At 41.0% G+C, this 21,166-nt stretch overlaps 1 protein-coding gene across 19 annotated transcripts in view; it reads right to left on the reverse strand.

Annotated features, from left to right (window-relative positions):
* Window positions 1–21,166, reverse strand: part of ccser1 (coiled-coil serine-rich protein 1) — a 1,096,421-nt gene that overhangs the window by 614,120 nt on the left and 461,135 nt on the right. Inside the window, exons 8-9 of one of the 19 annotated variants that reach the window (XM_069925712.1) lie at window positions 14,991–15,077; window positions 14,718–14,852 (exon numbers count right to left, since the gene is read on the reverse strand). The exons of 17 other annotated variants lie outside the window; for them this stretch is intronic. In XM_069925712.1, the coding sequence (XP_069781813.1) occupies window positions 14,735–14,852; window positions 14,991–15,077 (205 nt within the window). In that variant the 3' untranslated portion in view covers window positions 14,718–14,734. Of the gene's footprint in view, window positions 1–14,717; window positions 14,853–14,990; window positions 15,078–21,166 lie in introns of those variants that run through there. One more of the 19 variants, XM_069925715.1, reaches the window with a different exon arrangement.

Consider the following 21,166-nt stretch of genomic DNA (forward strand, 5'->3'; position numbering starts at 1 on the left):
ATGAATGGTTCACCTGGTATTTGGCAGTAAAAGGAAGTAATGGATAACGGTGCAAGAAAAAGAAATCCATTGACTGTGGCATCACTAAAAAAATGATTCTTGGAAAAACAATGTCATGAAACTCATCAATGTCATGTGAATTATTTAGCCAAGTAACGTATCATGCCAGCATGTAAACTCAGGAATGTTGAGATAACTAATAGTGTCTGTCTTACAAATCTTGGGTGGATCTATGCTCAAAACATTGGGGAAATGATGATGGTTTTACTTGTTGCGTACCCGCTGATATACAAGATCCAAGGGGTTAAGTACAGCAGAGAAGACTGAATAATATGTGGATCTTTTCTCTTGATCTGAACTGGTTATGGAAGGATATAATCAGGAAAGTCTAAACATGTATTCACAAGTGGCATAGAGAATGCTTGAAGTTACAAATAATTCTAATGGGGAATTTTGGGGACACTACCCAAAGAGAGACCAGAAAGTGAGACATGCTCCCACAAGGTGTGATGAGGCAAACCACATGGAAGCATTCAAAGGAATCCAGGTAAGTGAAAGGGAAGAAAGGACTGTAAAGAGGTACTGATGCAGCAAGATGAAAGGGTTCTCAAGGAGCTACATTGGGCATGAATACCACCTGGCTAATTGAAAAAATTGACCTGTTTCTGGGCTACATCTGGGATCTCGCTGTGGACATGGTGGTTTTTGCATTCTCTCCGGCACAACAGTGATTGGGCTTCAGCAGTTCTCAAATGGAAGAAATTGCAAGAAGTTCTCAAAAAATCAGCATAATCAGTCCAAAAAAAAGGGGCTTAAGTTTTAGGTCAGAAGCATGAAAGAGAAAACTTAAGCTTTTAGGCATACAGCACAGTAACACGCCCTTCTAGCCCAAGTGGCCTTCAAATACACCAAGTAACCTACAATTACTGCATGTTTTGAAAGGTGTGAGAAAATGGGGAAACCCACACAGACACAGGAAGGATGTACAACTCCTTACAGACCAGGCCAGATTCGAACCCGAGTCACTGGTGCTCTACTAGAGTTGTGCTAACCATGCCACGCTTTCTCTGACCATTTATATTTACTTTTATCTCTACTTTGTCGCTGTTATGAATGAAGGGTCGTAGACCTGAAATTTTAATTCTATTTCTCTCTCTCTCTCTCTCTGTAGATGATGTTTGACATGTTGAGTATTTTCAGCTCTTCTACTTGATTTTCACCATGAACTGTATTTTATTTCAGGACTATTGGCGAAACATTCTTTCAGAATGCCCAGAATTCACAAACTCTACAATATACAGACAGGTTTTTCTGGTCTTCCTTCACCAAGATTTTCCCTTCACTGTTGATTAAAACAGATAATGAATGCACCCTGCGTTTTGCATCTAAACTTGGGAATGGCTATACAGTATATCAGATCCAGTCTTTCCTCATAGATTTCACTCATAAATTGTGAAATGCTTTAAACATTTAATGTGCAGTAGAACTTTGGATGATAGTAAAATGTAAGAACTGCAGATGCCAGAATCTTAGACAAAGAAAGATCATCTGTAGGGACTCCAGGGTCAGGCAGCATCCATGGAGAGAAATGGACAATTAATGTTTTGGATTGGGATCCTTTTTGAGGTGAGGATGGGGTGGGAATTTATCACCCATAAAAGAGTGGTGTTCATTCTGATAATTTCTCACTTTTTTTATTGTTATTGTTCATTATAGAACTAGGTTTTATAGAATGTTTGTTTGTCTAAAAAGCTACCACAGAAAATGTTTGAAAAACTCAGCAGGTCAGGCAAAGAGAAATAGAATTAATGTTTCACGATGAAGACCTTTTTTGCTGTTCGTCTGCAATGATAATGATCTTTCTGTCTGGATCTTTTGCCTGACCTCAAGGGTATTGTCAGTATTTGCCCCTTTTATTTATGATTTCCTGCATCAATGGTCTTTCATTTTATATTCACAATACATCTTCACTCCTCTCCCACCCCACTACCTCGAGAAAGGACGCACCCAAGACCCTCCACACTCTCTTCTCCCCCCTCTCATCAGCAAGATGATGTGTGAGTTCAAAATGTCCACCTCCAGATTTAAGGAAACTTTCCTGCTGCTCTCAGACTCTTGAATGGATCTCACTTTGGTAAAGAATGATGCCCTGGTGCTGTTTAACTACTGTATACTTTTCTCTTTAATACTATACCAGACATATTTGTCTTCTGAAACACTCTACCCTGCATCCTTGTTTTTATTTTTGCACTATCTGTTGTACAATGTATAAATTGACTTCCCTGGATAGCACACAAAAGTGTTTCAATTATTCAATAAACAATTCAATTCAATGGGCATTAACTTAGCTTAAAGATAGGCCACAAAGCAGTTATCAGGGGGATGGGAACCAGAATGTGAGTGCAGAGAAGAGAGCAGAAGGTCAAAAGCATGATGCAACATGTTCTGAGTTTGTAAGGAAGGACAAAAACTGCTGGATATAAAACACAGAATAATACAGCGCAATTTAGGCTCATGCAGTGACTGGTGAGGGTCGGGAGCTGAACTTTGTTTGCAGGATGTTTAAAATGTGAGGGAGTGCAGCAAAGGCAGGACTCTGCGGATGGTGAGTGTCCAAAGCTGAACATTTAAAAGGCAAGGTGAGCTCAGAAGGCTCCAAAGAGCAATGAGAAGTGTAGGTGCTCTTTTAAATTCTCAATTGGATAATTAGCTGTAGCCAATAAAAAGAGGGGTAGCTCAAGAAGAGCAGTCAGTATGTGAGTGGCCCAGTGCAGGAATGGCATGTGAATCTTTGGCTTGCAAGGCTTCGGCGGGAAGAAGCTGAGGACAAGCTTCTATCAGGTAAGCTAAGGTCAGGTAAGATCCTTGCATTTAAAGAAAGAATAGTTAATGGAGACGTCAGCTAGGGCAGTAGAATGCTCTAAATGTAGGATGTGGGAAATCTAGGAAAGCACAATTATCCCTGATGACTGCAAGAGGTGCATCCAGCTGTAGCTTCTTGGTTAGGGAACCAGAGCTGTAGCTGGATGAACTCTAGCTCATTCAGGAGGCAGATGCAGTGATAAATATAAGCTTCAGGGAGAGAGTCACCCCCCCACCCCCAAAAGTCAGGAGGCAGGTAGCTTGGTGATGGTTAGGAGAGGAAAGTGGAATAGGCAGTCAGTGTGGAGCACCCCTGTGGCCATTCCCCTCAACAATAAGTATACTGTTTTGGATACTGTTGGGGGGACAAGTTGTTGTGGTCACATCTCTGGCACCTTAGAAGGGAAAGGGCAAGAAAAGGAGAGTGTTTGAGGATTCAATGATTAGACAAACTGAAAGGAGGTTCTGTGAATGAGATCAAGGCACCCAGATGATATGTTGCCTCCCAGCTGGCAGGGTCAGAGACATCTCTGATCGAGTCCACAGCATTCTCAGGCAGGAGGGTGAGCAGCCAGATGTCATGGTCCACATGGACACCAATGACAAAGGAGTACAAATGAGGTCCTGAGGAAAGAATATAGGGAGGTAGGAAAAAAGTTCAAAAGCAGAGCCTCAAGGGTGGAAATCTTGGGATTGCTGCCTGTGCCACATGCAAGAGAGGGTAGGAACAGGAAGTTGTGGCATATGAATGCAAGGCTAAAGAGTAGGTGCAGGGGGAAGGGGTTCAGATTGTGATTCATTGGGATCTCTTCTGGGGAAGTCTGACCTGTACATAAAGGACAGGCTGCACCTGGACTGGAAGGAGACCAATATCCTGGTGGGCAAGTTTACTAATGTTGTTGGGAAGAGTTTAAACTGGTTTCGCAGGGGGTTGTGAACCAGAATGTGAGTGCAGAGAAGAGAACAGGAGGTCAAAAGCATGATGCAATGTGCTCTGAGTTTGTAAGGAAGGACAAGCAGGGGATGTGGTGATACGACCACCAGCCTACTGCAGGGGGTGATCTCTGTACCTGCAGGAACACCACCTAAGGGCTGACTCCACCTGGCCGTCTGTCAATCAGCCGACCTGAATATAGACCTGAGCCGACCTGAATATAGACCTGAGCCGGCCCCTCCTGAGCCAGTCGCACAAGAGACACCAAGGCTTGAACTGGTGTTCAGACTTTTACTGGAATAAAGCCTGTCGTACAGTCTTTTGAGTTTTGAGCTTGCCTGCTGCTACCTCAGGGCATCACAGGGGAGGAAACATAAAACATAGTCAGTTAGAGGGTGTGAAATGTGTCTATTTCAATGCTAAGAGTATTAGAAATAAAGGAGATGAACATAGAGCATGGATCAGTATGTGTAACAATGATGTTGTGGCCGTTACAGGAACTAGACTAGAGGAAGGCCAGGATTGGCTGATGCAGGCCCTGGGTTTAGGTGTTTAAAAAGGAATAGGATAGGTGATAAGAGGGGAGGGGGGGTGGAGGATTATTGGCCAGTGATAGTGTGTAGTGGCTATAGAAAGAAAGAATGCTTCAGATGGAGAGTGGACTGAGTTAGTGTAGGTGGGAGTGAGAAATAGGAAAGGAGCAAATCACTGCAGCGGAAGTAGTCTATAGACCCCCAAATAACCCTCAGGACAGCGATGAATAGATAAGCAGGCAGATTTTGGAATGGTGCAAAAATTACAGGTTTGTTGTTATGAGAAACTTCAATTTCCCTAATATTGACTGGCACTTCCTGCCTGCAAGAGGAATAAGTGGAGCTCAAATCAGCTGTGTCTTGACACTGTACATAGACCAGCTGATAAGAGGAGAGGCCATATTGGATCTAATACTGAGTAATGAACCTGGTCAGGTGGCGGACCTCTCGGTGGGAGAGCATTTTGGTGAGAGTGACCACAGGTCCCTAAGCTTTTGCATAGCTGTGAACAAGGATAAAAGCTGACAAAATGGGAAAAAGTGTTTAATTTGGAAAGGATCATTATGATGGGATGAGGCAGGAACTAGTGAGAGTAAATTGGAAACAGATGTTCAAGGATGAAAGAACAAAACTAATGCAGAGGAAGTTTAGGGACCATGCACTGAGTTCAGGTTAGGTTTGTCGCACTGGGACAGGGAAAAGAGGGAAGGAAAATGGGACTGTAGTTGAAGCAGGTGAGGCAGCTTGTTAAGAGGAAGAAGGAAGCATACATTAGACTTAAAAAGCAGGAAACAGGAAGGGCTCATGAGAATTGTATGGTAGCCAGGTAAGAAATTAAGAAACTAGTTAAGAGAGTTTGAAGGGGGCATGAGAAGGCCTTGGCAAGTAGGATTAAGAACCCCAAAGTATTCTATGTGTATGTGAAGAGCAGAAGGATGACAGCCATAACCTTCTATTTTTATGACAACTCTGCCTATCAAATAAACGTTAACTCAGTCTCCTCCCACAGATGCCTTCTAACTTGCTCAGTATTTCTAGTATTTCTGTGGGGTTTTTAAAAATTTTGATGATTAATTCAGTCAAAAACAATGCTAACTGCAAAAGACAGCTGCAGCAAAATAAAGATGAAGCTAGAGAGGGCAAGGACCAGGGTGAGATGACTTGGGACAGTATCAAGTCTGACACAGACAGATATTCAGAGACAAAATATTAATTTAATCTACAAAGAGTAAAGAAGCATGATTCAGAATATTAATTAAATTGATAGGAGGGATGGTTGTTGAAACATGTAAATGAAGAAAAGATCGCAAATTAAGATGAGAGGACAAAGGGAGGGTTGGGACATCCAAAGACCCTAATCAGTGGAGCAAGGTCATTGAGCAAAGTGCACAATTTGTTCTGTGAAATTAACTCAGTCTAATAAAGAAGGAACAAGGCTGGGAAGAAGCAAGAAAATATGAATATTTGAATGAAGAGGCAGATTGCTCAGGGGACTGTTAAAAATGACATAAAAGATCAAAGAACAAGAGTGCACAAGGGCAGCCAAGGAGGAAAAGCAAGCAACCAAAACTAGGACACAAAGGCAGGAAACAAAATCTGGAGTCACTCAGAGGACAAAGCTGCGGTTTCAAGGTACAATAGCTTACATATTATTGTTTATTATTGTTTCTTTATATAATATGCAACTTATCATATCTATTGAGCTTATAATGCACATACATTTCCCGATCATGTTTCTTTTCAAAGTCTTTTAGTTTATAGTATTGCTGAAGCCTCATCCACAAACAATATCATGGCCAAACCTCATATCCTTGATGACACTAATGTTCTCAATGGCCAGTACTCACGGAGCCCACAGATAAAATTCTCTGAGAGCAGTAATTTCCCACCTTGATCTGAAGTTTCCCGAGACCTCCTGAGCAAACAGCCACCAATCGTCTGCCCTGTCAATCCCTCTCAGAATCTTGAGTGCCTTGGACTTATTTTTCAATACTGAGCAAAGTCTGTCTTTTTTAGTCACACTGTACATTTGTGTGTGCTTGTACTAGAGAGAGGGCGTGTGCTTGTACTAGAGAGAGGGCGTGTGCTTGTACTAGAGAGAGGGCGTGTGCTTGTACTAGAGAGAGGGCGTGTGCTTGTACTAGAGAGAGGGCGTGTGCTTGTACTAGAGAGAGGGCGTGTGCTTGTACTAGAGAGAGGGCGTGTGCTTGTACTAGAGAGAGGGCGTGTGCTTGTACTAGAGAGAGGGCGTGTGCTTGTACTAGAGAGAGGGCGTGTGCTTGTACTAGAGAGAGGGCGTGTGCTTGTACTAGAGAGAGGGCGTGTGCTTGTACTAGAGAGAGGGCGTGTGCTTGTACTAGAGAGAGGGCGTGTGCTTGTACTAGAGAGAGGGCGTGTGCTTGTACTAGAGAGAGGGCGTGTGCTTGTACTAGAGAGAGGGCGTGTGCTTGTACTAGAGAGAGGGCGTGTGCTTGTACTAGAGAGAGGGCGTGTGCTTGTACTAGAGAGAGGGCGTGTGCTTGTACTAGAGAGAGGGCGTGTGCTTGTACTAGAGAGAGGGCGTGTGCTTGTACTAGAGAGAGGGCGTGTGCTTGTACTAGAGAGAGGGCGTGTGCTTGTACTAGAGAGAGGGCGTGTGCTATGGACCATTGACAGTTTTATTTCTGCCCATGGACAGTGACTCTGCAGCGGGAGAAAGGGGCGTGCGGTGTGTGGAGCACCAGAGCATTAAGCTGGGAGAGTGAACAGCTGTGTGGAGAGTAAGAGCCATGCTCTTAAGCTGGTGGTCTCGCTGAGAGCACACCCGCTGTTGTCCACCACTCTCCTCTGATCAGGAGTGCCAAAGATACTCACTGCAGCAGTTAAACCATCCAGCACGATGAGGAAAGAAGTCAGTGTGTTCACCCTGCAGCTCCAGATAAAAAGCAGGAGGCTGATCTGCTCTGTTTGTAGCTGACAGCAGATGTTATACTTTGATTCCCAGAGTGTGTGTCTGACCTGTGCTTCTCCGGTCCCCTTTTGAGGAGAGGACTCTGTGCGACAAAAGTCACTTCATATAGCCCAAGGCAGGGTTTTGGCGGAGATGACTTCATATGCAACCCCAAAGAGGGCTTCGGAGGTGCGGACTTCGTCCTAGTGACTAGGAGGTCACTGTGAGCAGCTCCCTTGTGAGAAAACTGAATGTTGTCATTAGCATATGAGGAACTAAGGAAAGTCTCCTGTATTCACCTGCCACGGTCATCTGTTCAGTGACAACCGTCTTCTCCCTTCACGTTCAACTCAAAGACCTGTACACAATTGAACTAAGACATTAAAGTTTGGAGACCAGATTCTGTGGGACTGTTCTTTTGACTGACTTGCTTATCAAGACTGATTTGGGGTTTTGGGAGTTTATTTTGAGTCATTTAGGCTTAGACTGTAATGGTGTGAGTATTTATTTTCCACATACCCGCTATAAATATCCATTGTTAGTATATAGTTGCCATAAAGGCTTATGTTTGGGTGTTGAGTTTATTGAGGTATTATATTGACAAATGTTAATAAATTTTGAGTTAAAATTAACCCATCTGTATATGTGTCTTTCAATTGCTACTGCTGAGATGCAACAGTATGTATGTACATGTGTGCATTCACTTTCCAGTGTTCATGCCTCCCTTTCACTGCTATTCACATGCCTTAACCGTGATGAAATAGAGTCACATCAACATAGTTTTGTATTGTCATTCAAAGAAAAAGCTTCATTGGGGTCTTGGAATCAATCTTGGAAGAAAAAAGCAAAAAGGTCATTTAAAAGATGGTGGAGCAAGTTTGGGCAAATGAATGGCCTAATACTGTTCCCACTTCTTGTGGTGCTGAATAGAACCTTTTATTTTTAATCCTTTTAGAGTAAAACTAAAATGCTGATGTAGATGTAACTTGTGGTCGAAGGACCCATTCCGGCCTTGGACTGCTGGAGACTGGCTCATGGGAACCGGGATTTGAGAGGCTGCTGAGATCAAGAACGGCTCCCAAACGTCCTCAGGCACTGAAGGCTTCTTGATCATATCGGAGGTTTGGATCTGGAGCTCGGATTGCCAATGGATTGAACATAGGGTTGTGCAGCTTCAGAGGCTGTGGAAATGTTGCGGACAAATCAACTGACTCTCTTGTTTCTCTTCCTCTGACTGAAAGGGGTATTGGGCAATGCTAAGGGTGACTTTTTGTCCATCTTACTGCAGGGAGTGGAAAATTTTGTGTGATATTACGTTTTTGTTTCATTGCATGGCAATAAAAGTAATCTTGAAACATGAGCAAAGTTGTAGGATTGAGTGTCCAAACTCCTTCATGTAAGCCGTCGTCTAAAATACATTGGTGCTCTTTTTTTAATCTACTCAAAACCATCATTGCATTTTGTTTATAAGTGGCTCATTTTTGAAAATTACTTTTTTGTTTACATGATACACAGAGGTATTAATAGAGGAGCCTGTGACTCATCCCACCCTTACAATATAATGAGAGATAGTGATTCACCCCCAACAATTTTTTTATGACACCAGCTTTCCTTATTTGGTAATGACTCTAACAAAAAGTTTGAGACGCACTGGTTAAGTGGTGCTGTGAGTTCAGAAACAGGATCCTTCCCTCCAGAGAAAGACAAGAACTGCAGATGTTGAAGTCTTGAGCAAACAATGAAATGCTGGGGAACTCAGCTGGCTAGGCAGTATCCATGGAAAGAAATGGTCTGTCAACATTTCAGCTCAGGATGCTTTATCAAGAAGAAAGTAGGAAAAGATGGTATCAAGTTTATCAAGGGAAATCTGAGTAGAGACTCAAAAGCAATAGGGTATTGGACAGAAGGTGGAAGAAGGAGAGTCCATTGGGAGGGAGAGGCGGAAGTTAGATAGAAGAAAACAGGAGTAAATAATAGGGCCTCTGCTATGACAATAACAGGAAAATCTCATCTTCATTGTTCATGAATTTGGAAAGGAAAGATAAACTGGTCCCACTTCATCATCTCACTCACATTGCTGATATTGCATGGAAGAGGTCACTAAGTAATTGAGAGATACAGAAAAAAAAGCCTTTGGCCCATCAGGTTTATGCTGACAATCAACCACCCATTTAGACTAATCTCACCATATTTCCATTTAATTCTCCCCATATTCTTGTCAACCCCAAGGTTTTTCCACTTACACATGAGTGTTATATCTCTCATTGACCTCTAAATCATGCTTGCAATGTGGTAGAAACCCATAGAATAACAGAGAATAAGTAAATGCCACACAGACAGTACCAGTGGTGAGGATTGAACTCAGGTCTCTGGCCCTTCTGTGTGAGATCTGTTGATTCTGATGCAGGTTCATTGGGAAGGCTTTGAAACAAAATTCTGACTTGCTCAGAATGCCAGATGAGCGCTCGTTATGAAATGGACCAATCAAACAACTGTGATAAGCTCAATGAAGGGGAATTGAGAGAAAAGAAACTGCTTGGAATTAATATGATTGAGCAAGCAAATGTACAAACTTTTGGTTAATTTGATTGGGGAATTGTGGTTCCACATCCACATCAGAAAGAATGGCATTGTTCATGATAGCTGAGGAGGTTTAGATTAGATAAAATCAACACTTTGTAATTCTGCTGTGATATTCACTCAGCTGGGATGTCACTAATTTGTTTCTTTGGATTAATTGACAAATACAGAGGTGATATCAGAAAAAATGTAAAAAATAATCAAAAGCAAAAGAGACTGACAATTTCCCAATCTACCCTACAATATTTAGGTTCACTTTGAGACTGAAGATAGCTCAAAAAGATCTTATTATGCTTTTGCACATGTTTGCGCTCTGGTCCAATAGGAGAGAGCAAAAAAATCAAGACAAGATTATTAATGAAGACCAATTTTATCAAGCAGTCCTCTGACTCATTCATCTTTATCTCTGCTGGCCTATATTATCTTTGCACATGGTTTAATGAGTTGAGATTAGACAGAAGCACAAGTTGGCAGAGAAAATCCACCTTAATCGGACTCTTCTTGAAGAGTAGTTTATTGAAATCTTAAAGCTTCACTGTGAAAATCCCTATAATTAGACAAGTTAAGGAGGAATAATATCTAATACATACATTTATGTATATACTTTTAATAGTGTTTTGCCAAGCAATTGTGAGCTTATGTTCTCCTTTTATTATAGCATAATTTCTTGCAGAGTAATTAGATTCCCTTTAATAAGTATTTAGCATCTTTCTATGCAGTCGTTATGGAAAGCAATATACATTTTGTGAACTAATTATACCTACAATCATTAATCCACTGGAGTCACAGCCACTTGAATCAACTTAATTATTCCCTTATTAGGCTCCCCTACTATATTTCTAATTGGATTCACATTTAAGTAACTAACATCTTGCAGTATACATATAAAACATTAAGGAAAAATTCAAGATCATTTGTTCAAACATTTCCTGTTGTGAGAGTGAGGTTTCTGTAAATGATCAGCAAAATAATTATGGCTGGCCCACATCCAAAAGAAATATGTCACTATTTGTTTTCAAACAGTGAGACATAAAAAATGCACATTTACAGTTTGATATGCATTTAAGTAATCACTCGATCACTGAGGTTTTGAAGTTATAAAGGAGTTCTGAACAACCTCATAGCCTCTTTCAACTTCAATTCTATTATCATGTTACTGCACACACAATACACAGAACATAATGATCACATACTGCATATACATCAAGATTTAATTTAAAATAAATATATAAATCTTTTGGGATGATATACTTGGTTCATCAATCTCACAGCCTGAAGGAAGAAACTATTTCCCAGTCTGGGGTCCTGATTTTGATGCACCTGCACCCCCTCCTCTATGGTAGTGGATCAAAGATACTGTATGCTGGATGAAAAGTGCCCTCGATTATTCTTTGAGCTCTATTTAAGCCATGCTCCCATTAAATGTCATCATCTGAGGAAAGGGAGACTCTAGTGATCTACTTGGCTGTTTTGATGATCCTCTGCATTGAACCATCGTTTTGTACTTTGCATTATATCAGCAATATATTATGTTTTTTAATAAAATAAACTAAAATCACACAATTCAGCTTGATTGTCCCTTGTATAAAAAGTCCCATTCCACAAGATATTCATTTTAGCATTATTTATATGGATTTTAATGCATCATTCATTATTCTGAGAGATAAATACAATAATTGCATATTGCTTTTTATTGCCTTCCACTGATGGAAGAGAAACATCATTTAAAATATAACTTGGCATAATCTTTGTCGCTTGTTTCTGAGGCTCATGCCAAATTTGTGGTCATCATCTTTTACTCTTGTGGCCATGGGGATTCAGAAAAGCATCATGTGCCCCAATTCCTTGTTGTGAGGAAATCATCGTTATCCAGGATCATGATATAATTAATTGCCTGAACTATAGGGGGGGGGAAAAAACAGGAAGTCAAAGCTTGGTCAATCATCCTTCTTCTACATGTCTTTGTTTGAACGAACTCCAGATGATTTTGATCAAGAAAAATCCCTTAATCTTGGCGATGGCAGCATCCAAGAGACAGAGATTACTCTTTTTATTCTAAGCAATATAATTCCTACTCAAGGATTAATGTATTCTTATTTGGAGTTAGGTCATAAATTAGATCAGCCATGATCGTATTGAATGGCAGAGCAGGCTCGATGGGCCATTTTTGGCCTACTCCTGTTCCTACTTCTTATGTTCCTATATAAACTGGAAAGTAGGATCATCCAATCAGAATATGCTGCTAGACTGCTTTTGGATCATTCATCTTTAATTCTTTTAATTGAAATGTCTGATAAGCAAAAAAATAAAATAAATAAATACATATATATATATATATATATATATATATATATATATATAGATAGTGTTTCAATCCAACACTGTTGAAAAGACCAGAGTTCTGTAGTTTTGTTGGACCTCAGATTGATTTGTTCTGTGAGATGAACTTCCCCTCTCCTGACAATAGCTTTCAACTCTGGCATACATTAAAAGCATATTTGAGAGGTCAAACGATTAGTTAGGTTAAAATGTATCAAGAATAAATATATAAGAATTAAATGAATTGGAGAAAGAAATAACAACATTGGAAAATTTCATCTACAGTGGAAAATTATAGGAAATTAACAAATAAAAAAATAGAATATAGCACAAAACAAACATATACATTTTTTAAAAATGAAATTAAGTACTAAACAACAAGAGCACATCATTGGCGCCCCAATCCACTTCATTTATCTCCGTCATTTCACTATTAGAATGGGTTTTCACTTTCTTCTATCTGGAACGGGTGTAGTTATATTTGCGTACCAATGTGCAGCAGATAAGGCTGCCGTACCTTAACAAATATGTCATATTTCCTCCTTAAATTGCATGTCATTTTCTACAGGGGATTACAACTCTGCATTTCCATATTCCATCATGTAATATTTAGTTGGGAGTTGGACTTCACATGACCACTCAGGCGATCTTTTATCATGATGTTACTCTGGGTTTATATTTCATTCATTTAAAGGTCTATAGATTTTTGATTCTTTATGTTTATCTTATTTATATAATCTTTTCCTTGTGGTATTAGGGTATAGGAGGGAAGGGAGAGAGGTGGGTGGTGGGGGGGGAATGAACTTTGAAGGTAGTGTAATATACCATTATTGAGAAGATTGTACTGTTGTTCTGGATTTGTGTGAGTCTTGGAAAATCAAAAATAAAATATTCAAAAAAAAAACTAAACAATAATATTATGAATTAGGAAAGCGATCTCATAAAGTATTATCTTGGCAGCTGAGGGCAGAGGAAACCTCCAGGACTATAAATGCGATTCAAACAAGGGAAGGCAAGATTTCATATAAACCAAATGAAATCAATGAGATTCTTAAACATTTTTATTCTGAACCTTATGAGTCAGAATCATTGGGTGGATCTGCTCAAAATAGATGATTTCTTGTTTAATTTATGGCTTCCGAAGTTGAATCATCAAGATCAGTGAAAATTGAATGGCCCTTTTCCTGTACAGGTGAATAAATCATCGGGAGAATCCTGGAAACTATTTCAACAGCAATTAATACATAGATTTTTTTTTAAAAAGATAAAGTTCCATTAAAACGATCATCTTATAGACTACCCCCCCCCCCCCCCCACCACCACCTACCTCTCTCCCTTCCCTCCCATACCCTAATATTGCTTTCAAATGCAGATTATAAAATAATAGCAAAAGCATTAGCTAACAGTTTGGCTCTATATTTGCCCAAATTGGTTAAATCTGATCAATCAGGAGTTATTAAAAATAGACAATCATCAGATAACATTGAATCCTATATTTTCTTAAAACTTAAATAAGATATTTTTTAAAAATAGAAAATTCCTTCAGCCTATCAAGGATGCAATACTTTCACGTTGGCAGGAAATTCACTCAGCGTGCACTGGTTCTGCACCTTGGTTCAGTGTGGTCTTACGTTCCCGGTCGATCATTCTACATGTGCGCTGTTCACTTCAGGGTCAGCTTTGAGAGTTCAAGTCCCTCTCCAGGCACTTAAAGTTTAAATATGCATAATAAGAAATGCTTATCTATTATCTCCCTGCTGCTTGGGGGAATGAGCTGTGGGCAAATGGTTACTGGTCTCCAAGGTTACAATGTGACTTCCTGATAACTTGAGTTCAGCACTAGATAAATGCAATTCTTATCACTTCCAATGTTGTTCAAGATTCTCCAAATTTACAGTATTACCTGATAATTTATAATCATCTGCCAATTTTTCTTTCCTAGTTAATCCTCATTATGATTTGAAGCATATCTTTTAACAGTTTTATCACTAGTACAGTTGAGCTGATCTCTCTTTGTTTATAAAGAACTTAATTTTATAATTCTGAGCTCAATTTTCTCCTTTGCCACAAGTACCAAGATGCTGTGATAGAGGTTGTTTAGCAAGCAGACCAGAAGACATCTCATTCACCAACCAACAAGTAAGGCACAGAATAAAGAGCAGAGTAACAGAGAGAGATGACACAGTGCAACCCCCACCAATAACTTCCCCATTCTTCCCACAATTCCATCAGCTTCCCCCACAACAAATTTCATGACATGACAATAAGTTCTGATTCTAATTTAGAGAATGTGCAAACTCCACTGCTAGTCAGAATTCAACCCGGGTCACAGGTCATTGGGACAGGAAGGCAGCTGCTCTCCTGGCTGAGCAGTTGGATAGACCCAGCGTTTTCTCACCACACAGCCTGCTGATGGATAGTAAGGCCTAACAATGATCCATCTAACTATGGGAGGACCTTAGCACTGAGGGAACATGAAAAAAAGTTGAAAAGAACCATGATCATGGATGCAGTGTGGAATGACGCATTAATAGTTTGATATCAGAAACTATTGGTAGATATAAACTTGTAGATTTATTAATGCGAATTGTGGTGGGGTGACAATGAAGTTTGAAATCTGCAGAGATAAACAATATTCCTTTTCAGCAAAGATTGCCATCTGCTGGACCTGCGTGTCAACCACATTATTCCTCCCCTGCAAGAGAAAGTATAAAATGACTCGGTATATACTAACTAAACAATCTGTTTCTGTAAGATATGGGTAGATTAGAGACAAGTCCTTTGCAAAGCAAAGCTACCAATCACTTTTGCATTCTCTATTCTGAGGCTCTACCTTTTCCCTTGACCTGATCCCTTTTCATGAGTCTCATGATTGAAACTTCTTCTTTCACTGTAGCTGGCAATGGTGAGGGACCTGGGTCTATAAAATTCATGAAATCAACCATCAATGTTAAACCATGGTAAATATGTAACTTAAATTATTTTCTTTGAAACACCACAGAGGAATAAACACAATTAAAACAATGAACTGAATTAAATAACAAAGAATGAAGAGAGATGTGTACCAAAAATTCTGCAAAATATATCTAAAAGGACACACGTTTATAAGTCTGGGATAATGTTTAAATCCAGGAACAAGGGTCATTGAAAAGGTATATAATCCCTGAGCACATTTGATTCAATCTGAATCTTACATGGTGCAAGAATTAAGATTATTTTGAATGATCCCAAGATATGAGATGAACAATTATTCCATTGGTAAAACATAGAATACTGTTGACACTGTGGTTAAGTGAAAAAACACACAAATGCTGGAGAAACTCAGCAGGTCAAACAGTGCCTTTATGTAGCAAAGGTAAAGATACAACACCAACTTTTCAGGCTTGAGCCCTTTATCAAGATGTGGGGGAACATGAGAGATGTCCGAACAAAAGGGGGAAGGGGGGGTGTGGGATGGGAGATGATACGTGGAGGGGATGGGGACACCACAGGGGAGGGTGAGGAGTCTAGGCTAGGTAGAGAGAGAAAGGAAGAAGGAGCTGGAATAACTAGTTAAGGGGGGGAGGGGAGAGGGGGGAAAGGCAAGCTTTTTAGTGGAATGCAGTGAACTCAATGTTCATGCCCTGGGGTTGGGGGTGCCCTGATGAAAAATGAGGTGTTGTTCCTCCAATCTGCGGGTGGTCAGGGTGGGGTAGTGGGAAAGGCCATGGACAAACATGTGAGCTTGAAAATGTGACTCACAATTGAAATGGGTGGCTACGGGGAGGTCGCTTTTGTTACAGATGGAGAGGAAATGCTGGGCGAAGCAATCTCCTAATCTGCGACTGTTCTCTCTGATGTAGAGAAGGCCACAGAGTGTGCACTGGATGCAGTAAATGAGTTCTTTGGAGGTGCAGGTGAAGTGTTGCTTCACTTGAAAGGTCTGTTTGGTATCTCGGACTGTGGTGAGGGAGGAGGTGTGGGCACAGGTATTTCACTAACTACAACCACAGTGGAAGGTGCTGGGTGTGGGGGGGGGGGGCAATGGGTGGGGAGGGAAGAGAGTCACGGAGGGAGCGGTCCCAACAGAAGGCTGAGAGGGGAGAAGAAGGAAAAATGTGTCTGGTGGAGGCGTCCTGTAGTAAATACCAGAAATTTTGGCAGATAATGTGTTGGATGTGGAGGCTGGTGGGGTGGTAAGTGAGGACAAGGGGGATTCTGTGTTTATTGTTTCTAGGGCAGATGAGTGGGGAATGGAGGATATGTGGGTGAGGGCCAAGTTAATAGTGGTGGAGGAGAAGCCATGTTTGTGGAAGAAGGCAGACATTTCAGAGGCTCTGAACTGGAAGACCTCGTCTTGGGAGCAGATGTGGTGGAGATGGAGAAATTGAGAGGAGATGGAGTCCTTGCAGGGGACAGGGTGTGAGGACAAGTAGTCCAGGTAGTTGTGAGAGTTAGAGGGTTTGTAATAAATGTCAGTGGAGAGTCTGCCTCCTGAGATGGAGACAGAGATCCAGAAAAGGGAGAGGGTGATCAGAGATGGACCACGTGAGTTTGAGGTCAGTGTGGAAATTGGCCATGAAATTGATGAAATTGACGAGTTCATTGTGGGTGCATGAGGCTGCCCCGACTTAGTTGTCGATGTACCGGAGGAAGAGTTGGGGGTGGGGGGGGGGGGGGCGGTGGGGAGGTCTTGCCTGTGTAGGCTTGTAGCATAATGCATAATTTGCTCCATAAAACCCACAAACAGGTGGGCATAGCTGTGACCAATGTGAGTACCCATGACTACTCCTTTAACCTGAAGGTAATAAGATGAGTTGAAGGAAAAATTGTTAAGGGTGAGGACAAGTTCTGCCAGGCGGAGAAGGGTGGTGGTGGAAGATGACTGCTCAGGCCTGAGTCACACTCTCAAGCTCACATGTCTGTCCATGGCCTTTCACACTACCCCACCCTGACTGTCCACAGATTGGAGTAACAACACCTCATTTTTCGTCTGGGCACCTTCCAACCCCAGGGCATGAACATTGAGCTCACTGCATTCCACTAATCAGCTTGCTTTTTTTCCCCCTCCCCCCCCCAACTTTAACTAGTTATTCCATTTCTTACCTCCTTTCTCTCTCCACCTAGCCTAGATTCCTCCCCCCAACGCACCTATCATTTCCCACCCTCACCAAACCCCCCTCCCGCCCCCTTTTGTTTGGACATCCCTTATCCCTTGATGAAGGGCTCAAACCCAAAACGTTGATGATGTATCTTCACCTTTGCTACATAAAGGCACTGTTTGACCTGTTGAGTTTCTCCAGCATTCGTGTTTTTTTTTGAACTATTCCATTGGTTTTAGACTAGCATAACATATTTTTTTAAACTTTCAGGACTATTTATTTTTAATCAAAAAATGTTCAATAAACAAAATGTCTGAGATCATCACGTGTGATAAACTCACATGGCTTGTCAGGGTACAGCTAATTTGCTGCTTGATCGGACTCCAATAAATGCTGCAGGTAAGTAATGTAACACACTGCCACACATTAAGAAACAATTAAATGAATGTCCTTGGTTCTATCGTCAAACAAACAAGTCAATTCCCAGTGCCATAAGAGAACTGACAAAGTTCCAATTCAGGCTGTCTTTCCCCTTTTATTTCTCACTTGCAAACTATCACATCAGATAAATCTCATTTCTTTACTCATCTCACAGCCTATCCTTCTAGATGAGATAGCATCTCAACAATACACCCTCTAGTTGCAAACATAGCCTCGTAGATTAAAAGCAGAATTTGAAAAGAAGACATCAGGGAACGAAAAAATCTTTTATAGAAAGAATAATCAGTCAGCTTATTCATTCCTGTCACATCTTAATGCCAAAGGCATCAGCTTCAACACCAGTCCAAAACAGCTTTGTATTTAAAGGACAGATCAGTACACACTTGTGTCCAATTTTACACCTTAATACTCCCCTTTTTATTTTCCTGTTACCCTATTATTTAATACTCTGGATTTTCCTGCAGAATTTTGCTAATTTTTAATGCAACTTTGCATTTCTACATGTGACAGGAGGTACTCAGTAAGATGTGGAAAAAGAAACTAATCAACATTTCAGTCAGGAACCATTCATCACTGGGGGAAGAGAGGGTGTGGGATTATAGTTTCCAAAATACAGCTGAGGGGGGCATTTGAGGTGCTTTCAAAGGCCTGGATGTGATTGGTGAAGACCAGGTGATAAGATACATGAGCACTGACTGCTGCGGAGTCATTTCACAGAAACAAGGTGAGAAAAGGGCATGAGCTTGATGATGGGAAATTTTAAGAAGGAAAATGGAGTTGAGCAGGATCTGGGCTGGTCAACGTCCTATAGCCAAGACTATCTTCCTTAGAGCATGATGTGATTCCATCTGCTGGAGTGTTTTTTTTAAATTAGAAAAAAAATTACATTTAGAGATACAGCATGCAACAGGCCCTTCTGACCCACAGCCCATGCCACCCAAACACACCAATTAACCTTCAAACCCCATATGTGGATGGAAACCAGAGGACCAAGAGAATAATGATGTAGTAGTGAGGAGAATGTACAATTCTCCTGAGTTCTGTTTTCCTTTCAGTCCAATCCAGACATGAATTAATCAGCTTAACATGCAACCAGAATTTTTGGATCCTTTCCTCAAAATTATGATCAGAGAACTAACTGCTTGTAATATTTTTGCACCATCCACACATCAGAAAGCCACCAATCACATTGTCAAAGCATTCATTTCTTAACTTTTCCCACACTAACCTTTGTTTATTTAGAGCAGCAAAGTGTATGGGCTTCAGCAACAATGCACACAGTAACAGCCCTTAATAGGCCTTAAACTGCCCCCGAAATACACCTAATAACCCTATATGTTTGGGATGGGTGGAGGAAAACCGAGGAGACGCATGCAGACACATGAGGAGAATGTACAAACTTCTTACAGGCAGCACACCACTAACCACAATGTATATTTTGAACTAAAATATTATAAAAATGTCACATACTCAAGAACGTGTTTAAGGTGGGGATGGGGGGGGGGGGGTGCAGCTTGAAGGAGATGCATGGAGCAAATATTTTTATACAGAGAGTAGTAGGTGCCTGGAATGGGCTGCCAGGAGTAGCAGATACAATGGTAGCATTCATAAGGCATCTAGATGGACACAAAAATAAGCAGAAAATAGAGGGTTATGTATTGTGTACAAGCAACAGAGTTTAACTTTAGTTTGGGCATCATGCTCCATGAAAACACTATGTTCCAAAGAGTGTGTTCCTGCACTGTTCTTTGTTCTAGAAGTAACACAGTCAAACCTGGATGAGATTGTTACATCTCATTTTACACACTAGTCATTATTATGAGGTGGAAATGGTAGTTGCAGGTCACGTCAGGGGAAGGTTAATGTTTAAATGCTGTTATATTCCATTCATTCATCAATAGCCTAATTTTACAATCACCACAGTCGGTAATGAGCAACCCAATGGATGCAGGAGTCTCATCTGTAGATTGTACATTTTATTTTTTTATCTTTGTCGATCTGGCTCAGTGACCAGCTAATCAAACATCATTTTGTAAAAGGAAGAAAATTTTGATTCTTGACGGGAAAAGTAAAAGCCGCCATTTTCTGAAACCCTCACAGATAGATGTGGGCAATGAACCTTTTCAGATGTGTTAAAATTCAGTGGAATACAATTAAACATGCAATAAAACTACCTCTATAGTTGAGCATACCACTGCTGCTCTATTTCATCTTAAGATGCCAATAATATCCCAGATTCTTAAATAGGGTCAATGTTGGGAGATTTGGGCAAGGGAGTCCTGAACTTGATTGTAGCCTCAAATGGGGAGAAGTTTCTGCATCAAATGTATGGTAATTCACTGGAATTCTCTGCTCCAGAGAACGTAATGCTTCAATTAATGTCTGGTCACAAAACAGAGATCATTTCTGAATGTTTGGAGGAATAAATGATTATGAGGAAGATACAAGAAAATAGCATTGACTTAGATAAGACACTGCAGAGCAGGCTCAAAGTGTCGAAAGGCCAACAACTACTATTTCACAGAGAGTTACCCTGCATGAAAAAGGTCAAGATAACTGTTCCAGTACATTTAGAATGTAACAAACATGAAATTCTTTAACTTTAGTCTACCATAAGGCAGACAGAGAGTCGCCACTTTGTTCAGTGCCCCTCACAGAAACGTACAGCACCTGGGGTTCCTAAGCGGTCTTCCCTCCAAGAACTGACCAGTCCTCTGCCTACTTAGCTTCTGGGATCAGCTTATTCAGGCTATTAGGTGCTGTGCTGTTATCTCGCAAAGCAAGTCCCGTTTTCTTACATTTGGTCCATATTCCTCTAAACCTCTCCTCTCCATGTACGTCTCAAAATATATTGTTAAGTTTGTCATTCGATCCTCTTACCTGTAACCTATGCCGCTAGTTTTATATTCCTCTATCCTGGGGAAAAAATACATTCACCTTACATGTGTCCCTCATTATTTTATATACCTCTGCAAGGTCAGAGAAAAATGCCCCAGCTAATTCAATCTCTCCTTACAACTCAGAATCAGAATCAGAATTGATTGTCATGAACTTGTCACAAAATGTGTTGCTTTGTGGCAGAATCATATCACAACGCCGTCCCCCATCTTCCCTTACCCCAGCCCTCACAATCTCCCCACCCTGCCTCAGCTCTCTCAGTGCTTTTCCCCTCTGTCCTCCCAATCTCCCCTTGCAACCCCAACCATTTCAATTCTCCCTCACCCAGCCCTCTTAAATCTCTCTACTTCCTGAGCTCTCCCAAGATGCCCTCTCTCCAGCTCTCTCAATCTTCCATTCCCCCAGCCTTTTTGATCACCCCTCTCCCAAACTGTATGAGAAAAAAAGTGTCAGATTCCTCTTAGCTCTGGCAAGTCCCATATCGCATACAGGACAGGTGGCAAGTCTCATTTCAACATCACAATGCAGTGTACCCATTGACCACTTCAGGGAAATCACATTGTCCTGATATCCATGAGTTTTTATTCTT

This window comes from Narcine bancroftii, chromosome 3 (assembly GCF_036971445.1).
Source record: "Narcine bancroftii isolate sNarBan1 chromosome 3, sNarBan1.hap1, whole genome shotgun sequence".
Taxonomy (NCBI): domain Eukaryota; kingdom Metazoa; phylum Chordata; class Chondrichthyes; order Torpediniformes; family Narcinidae; genus Narcine; species Narcine bancroftii.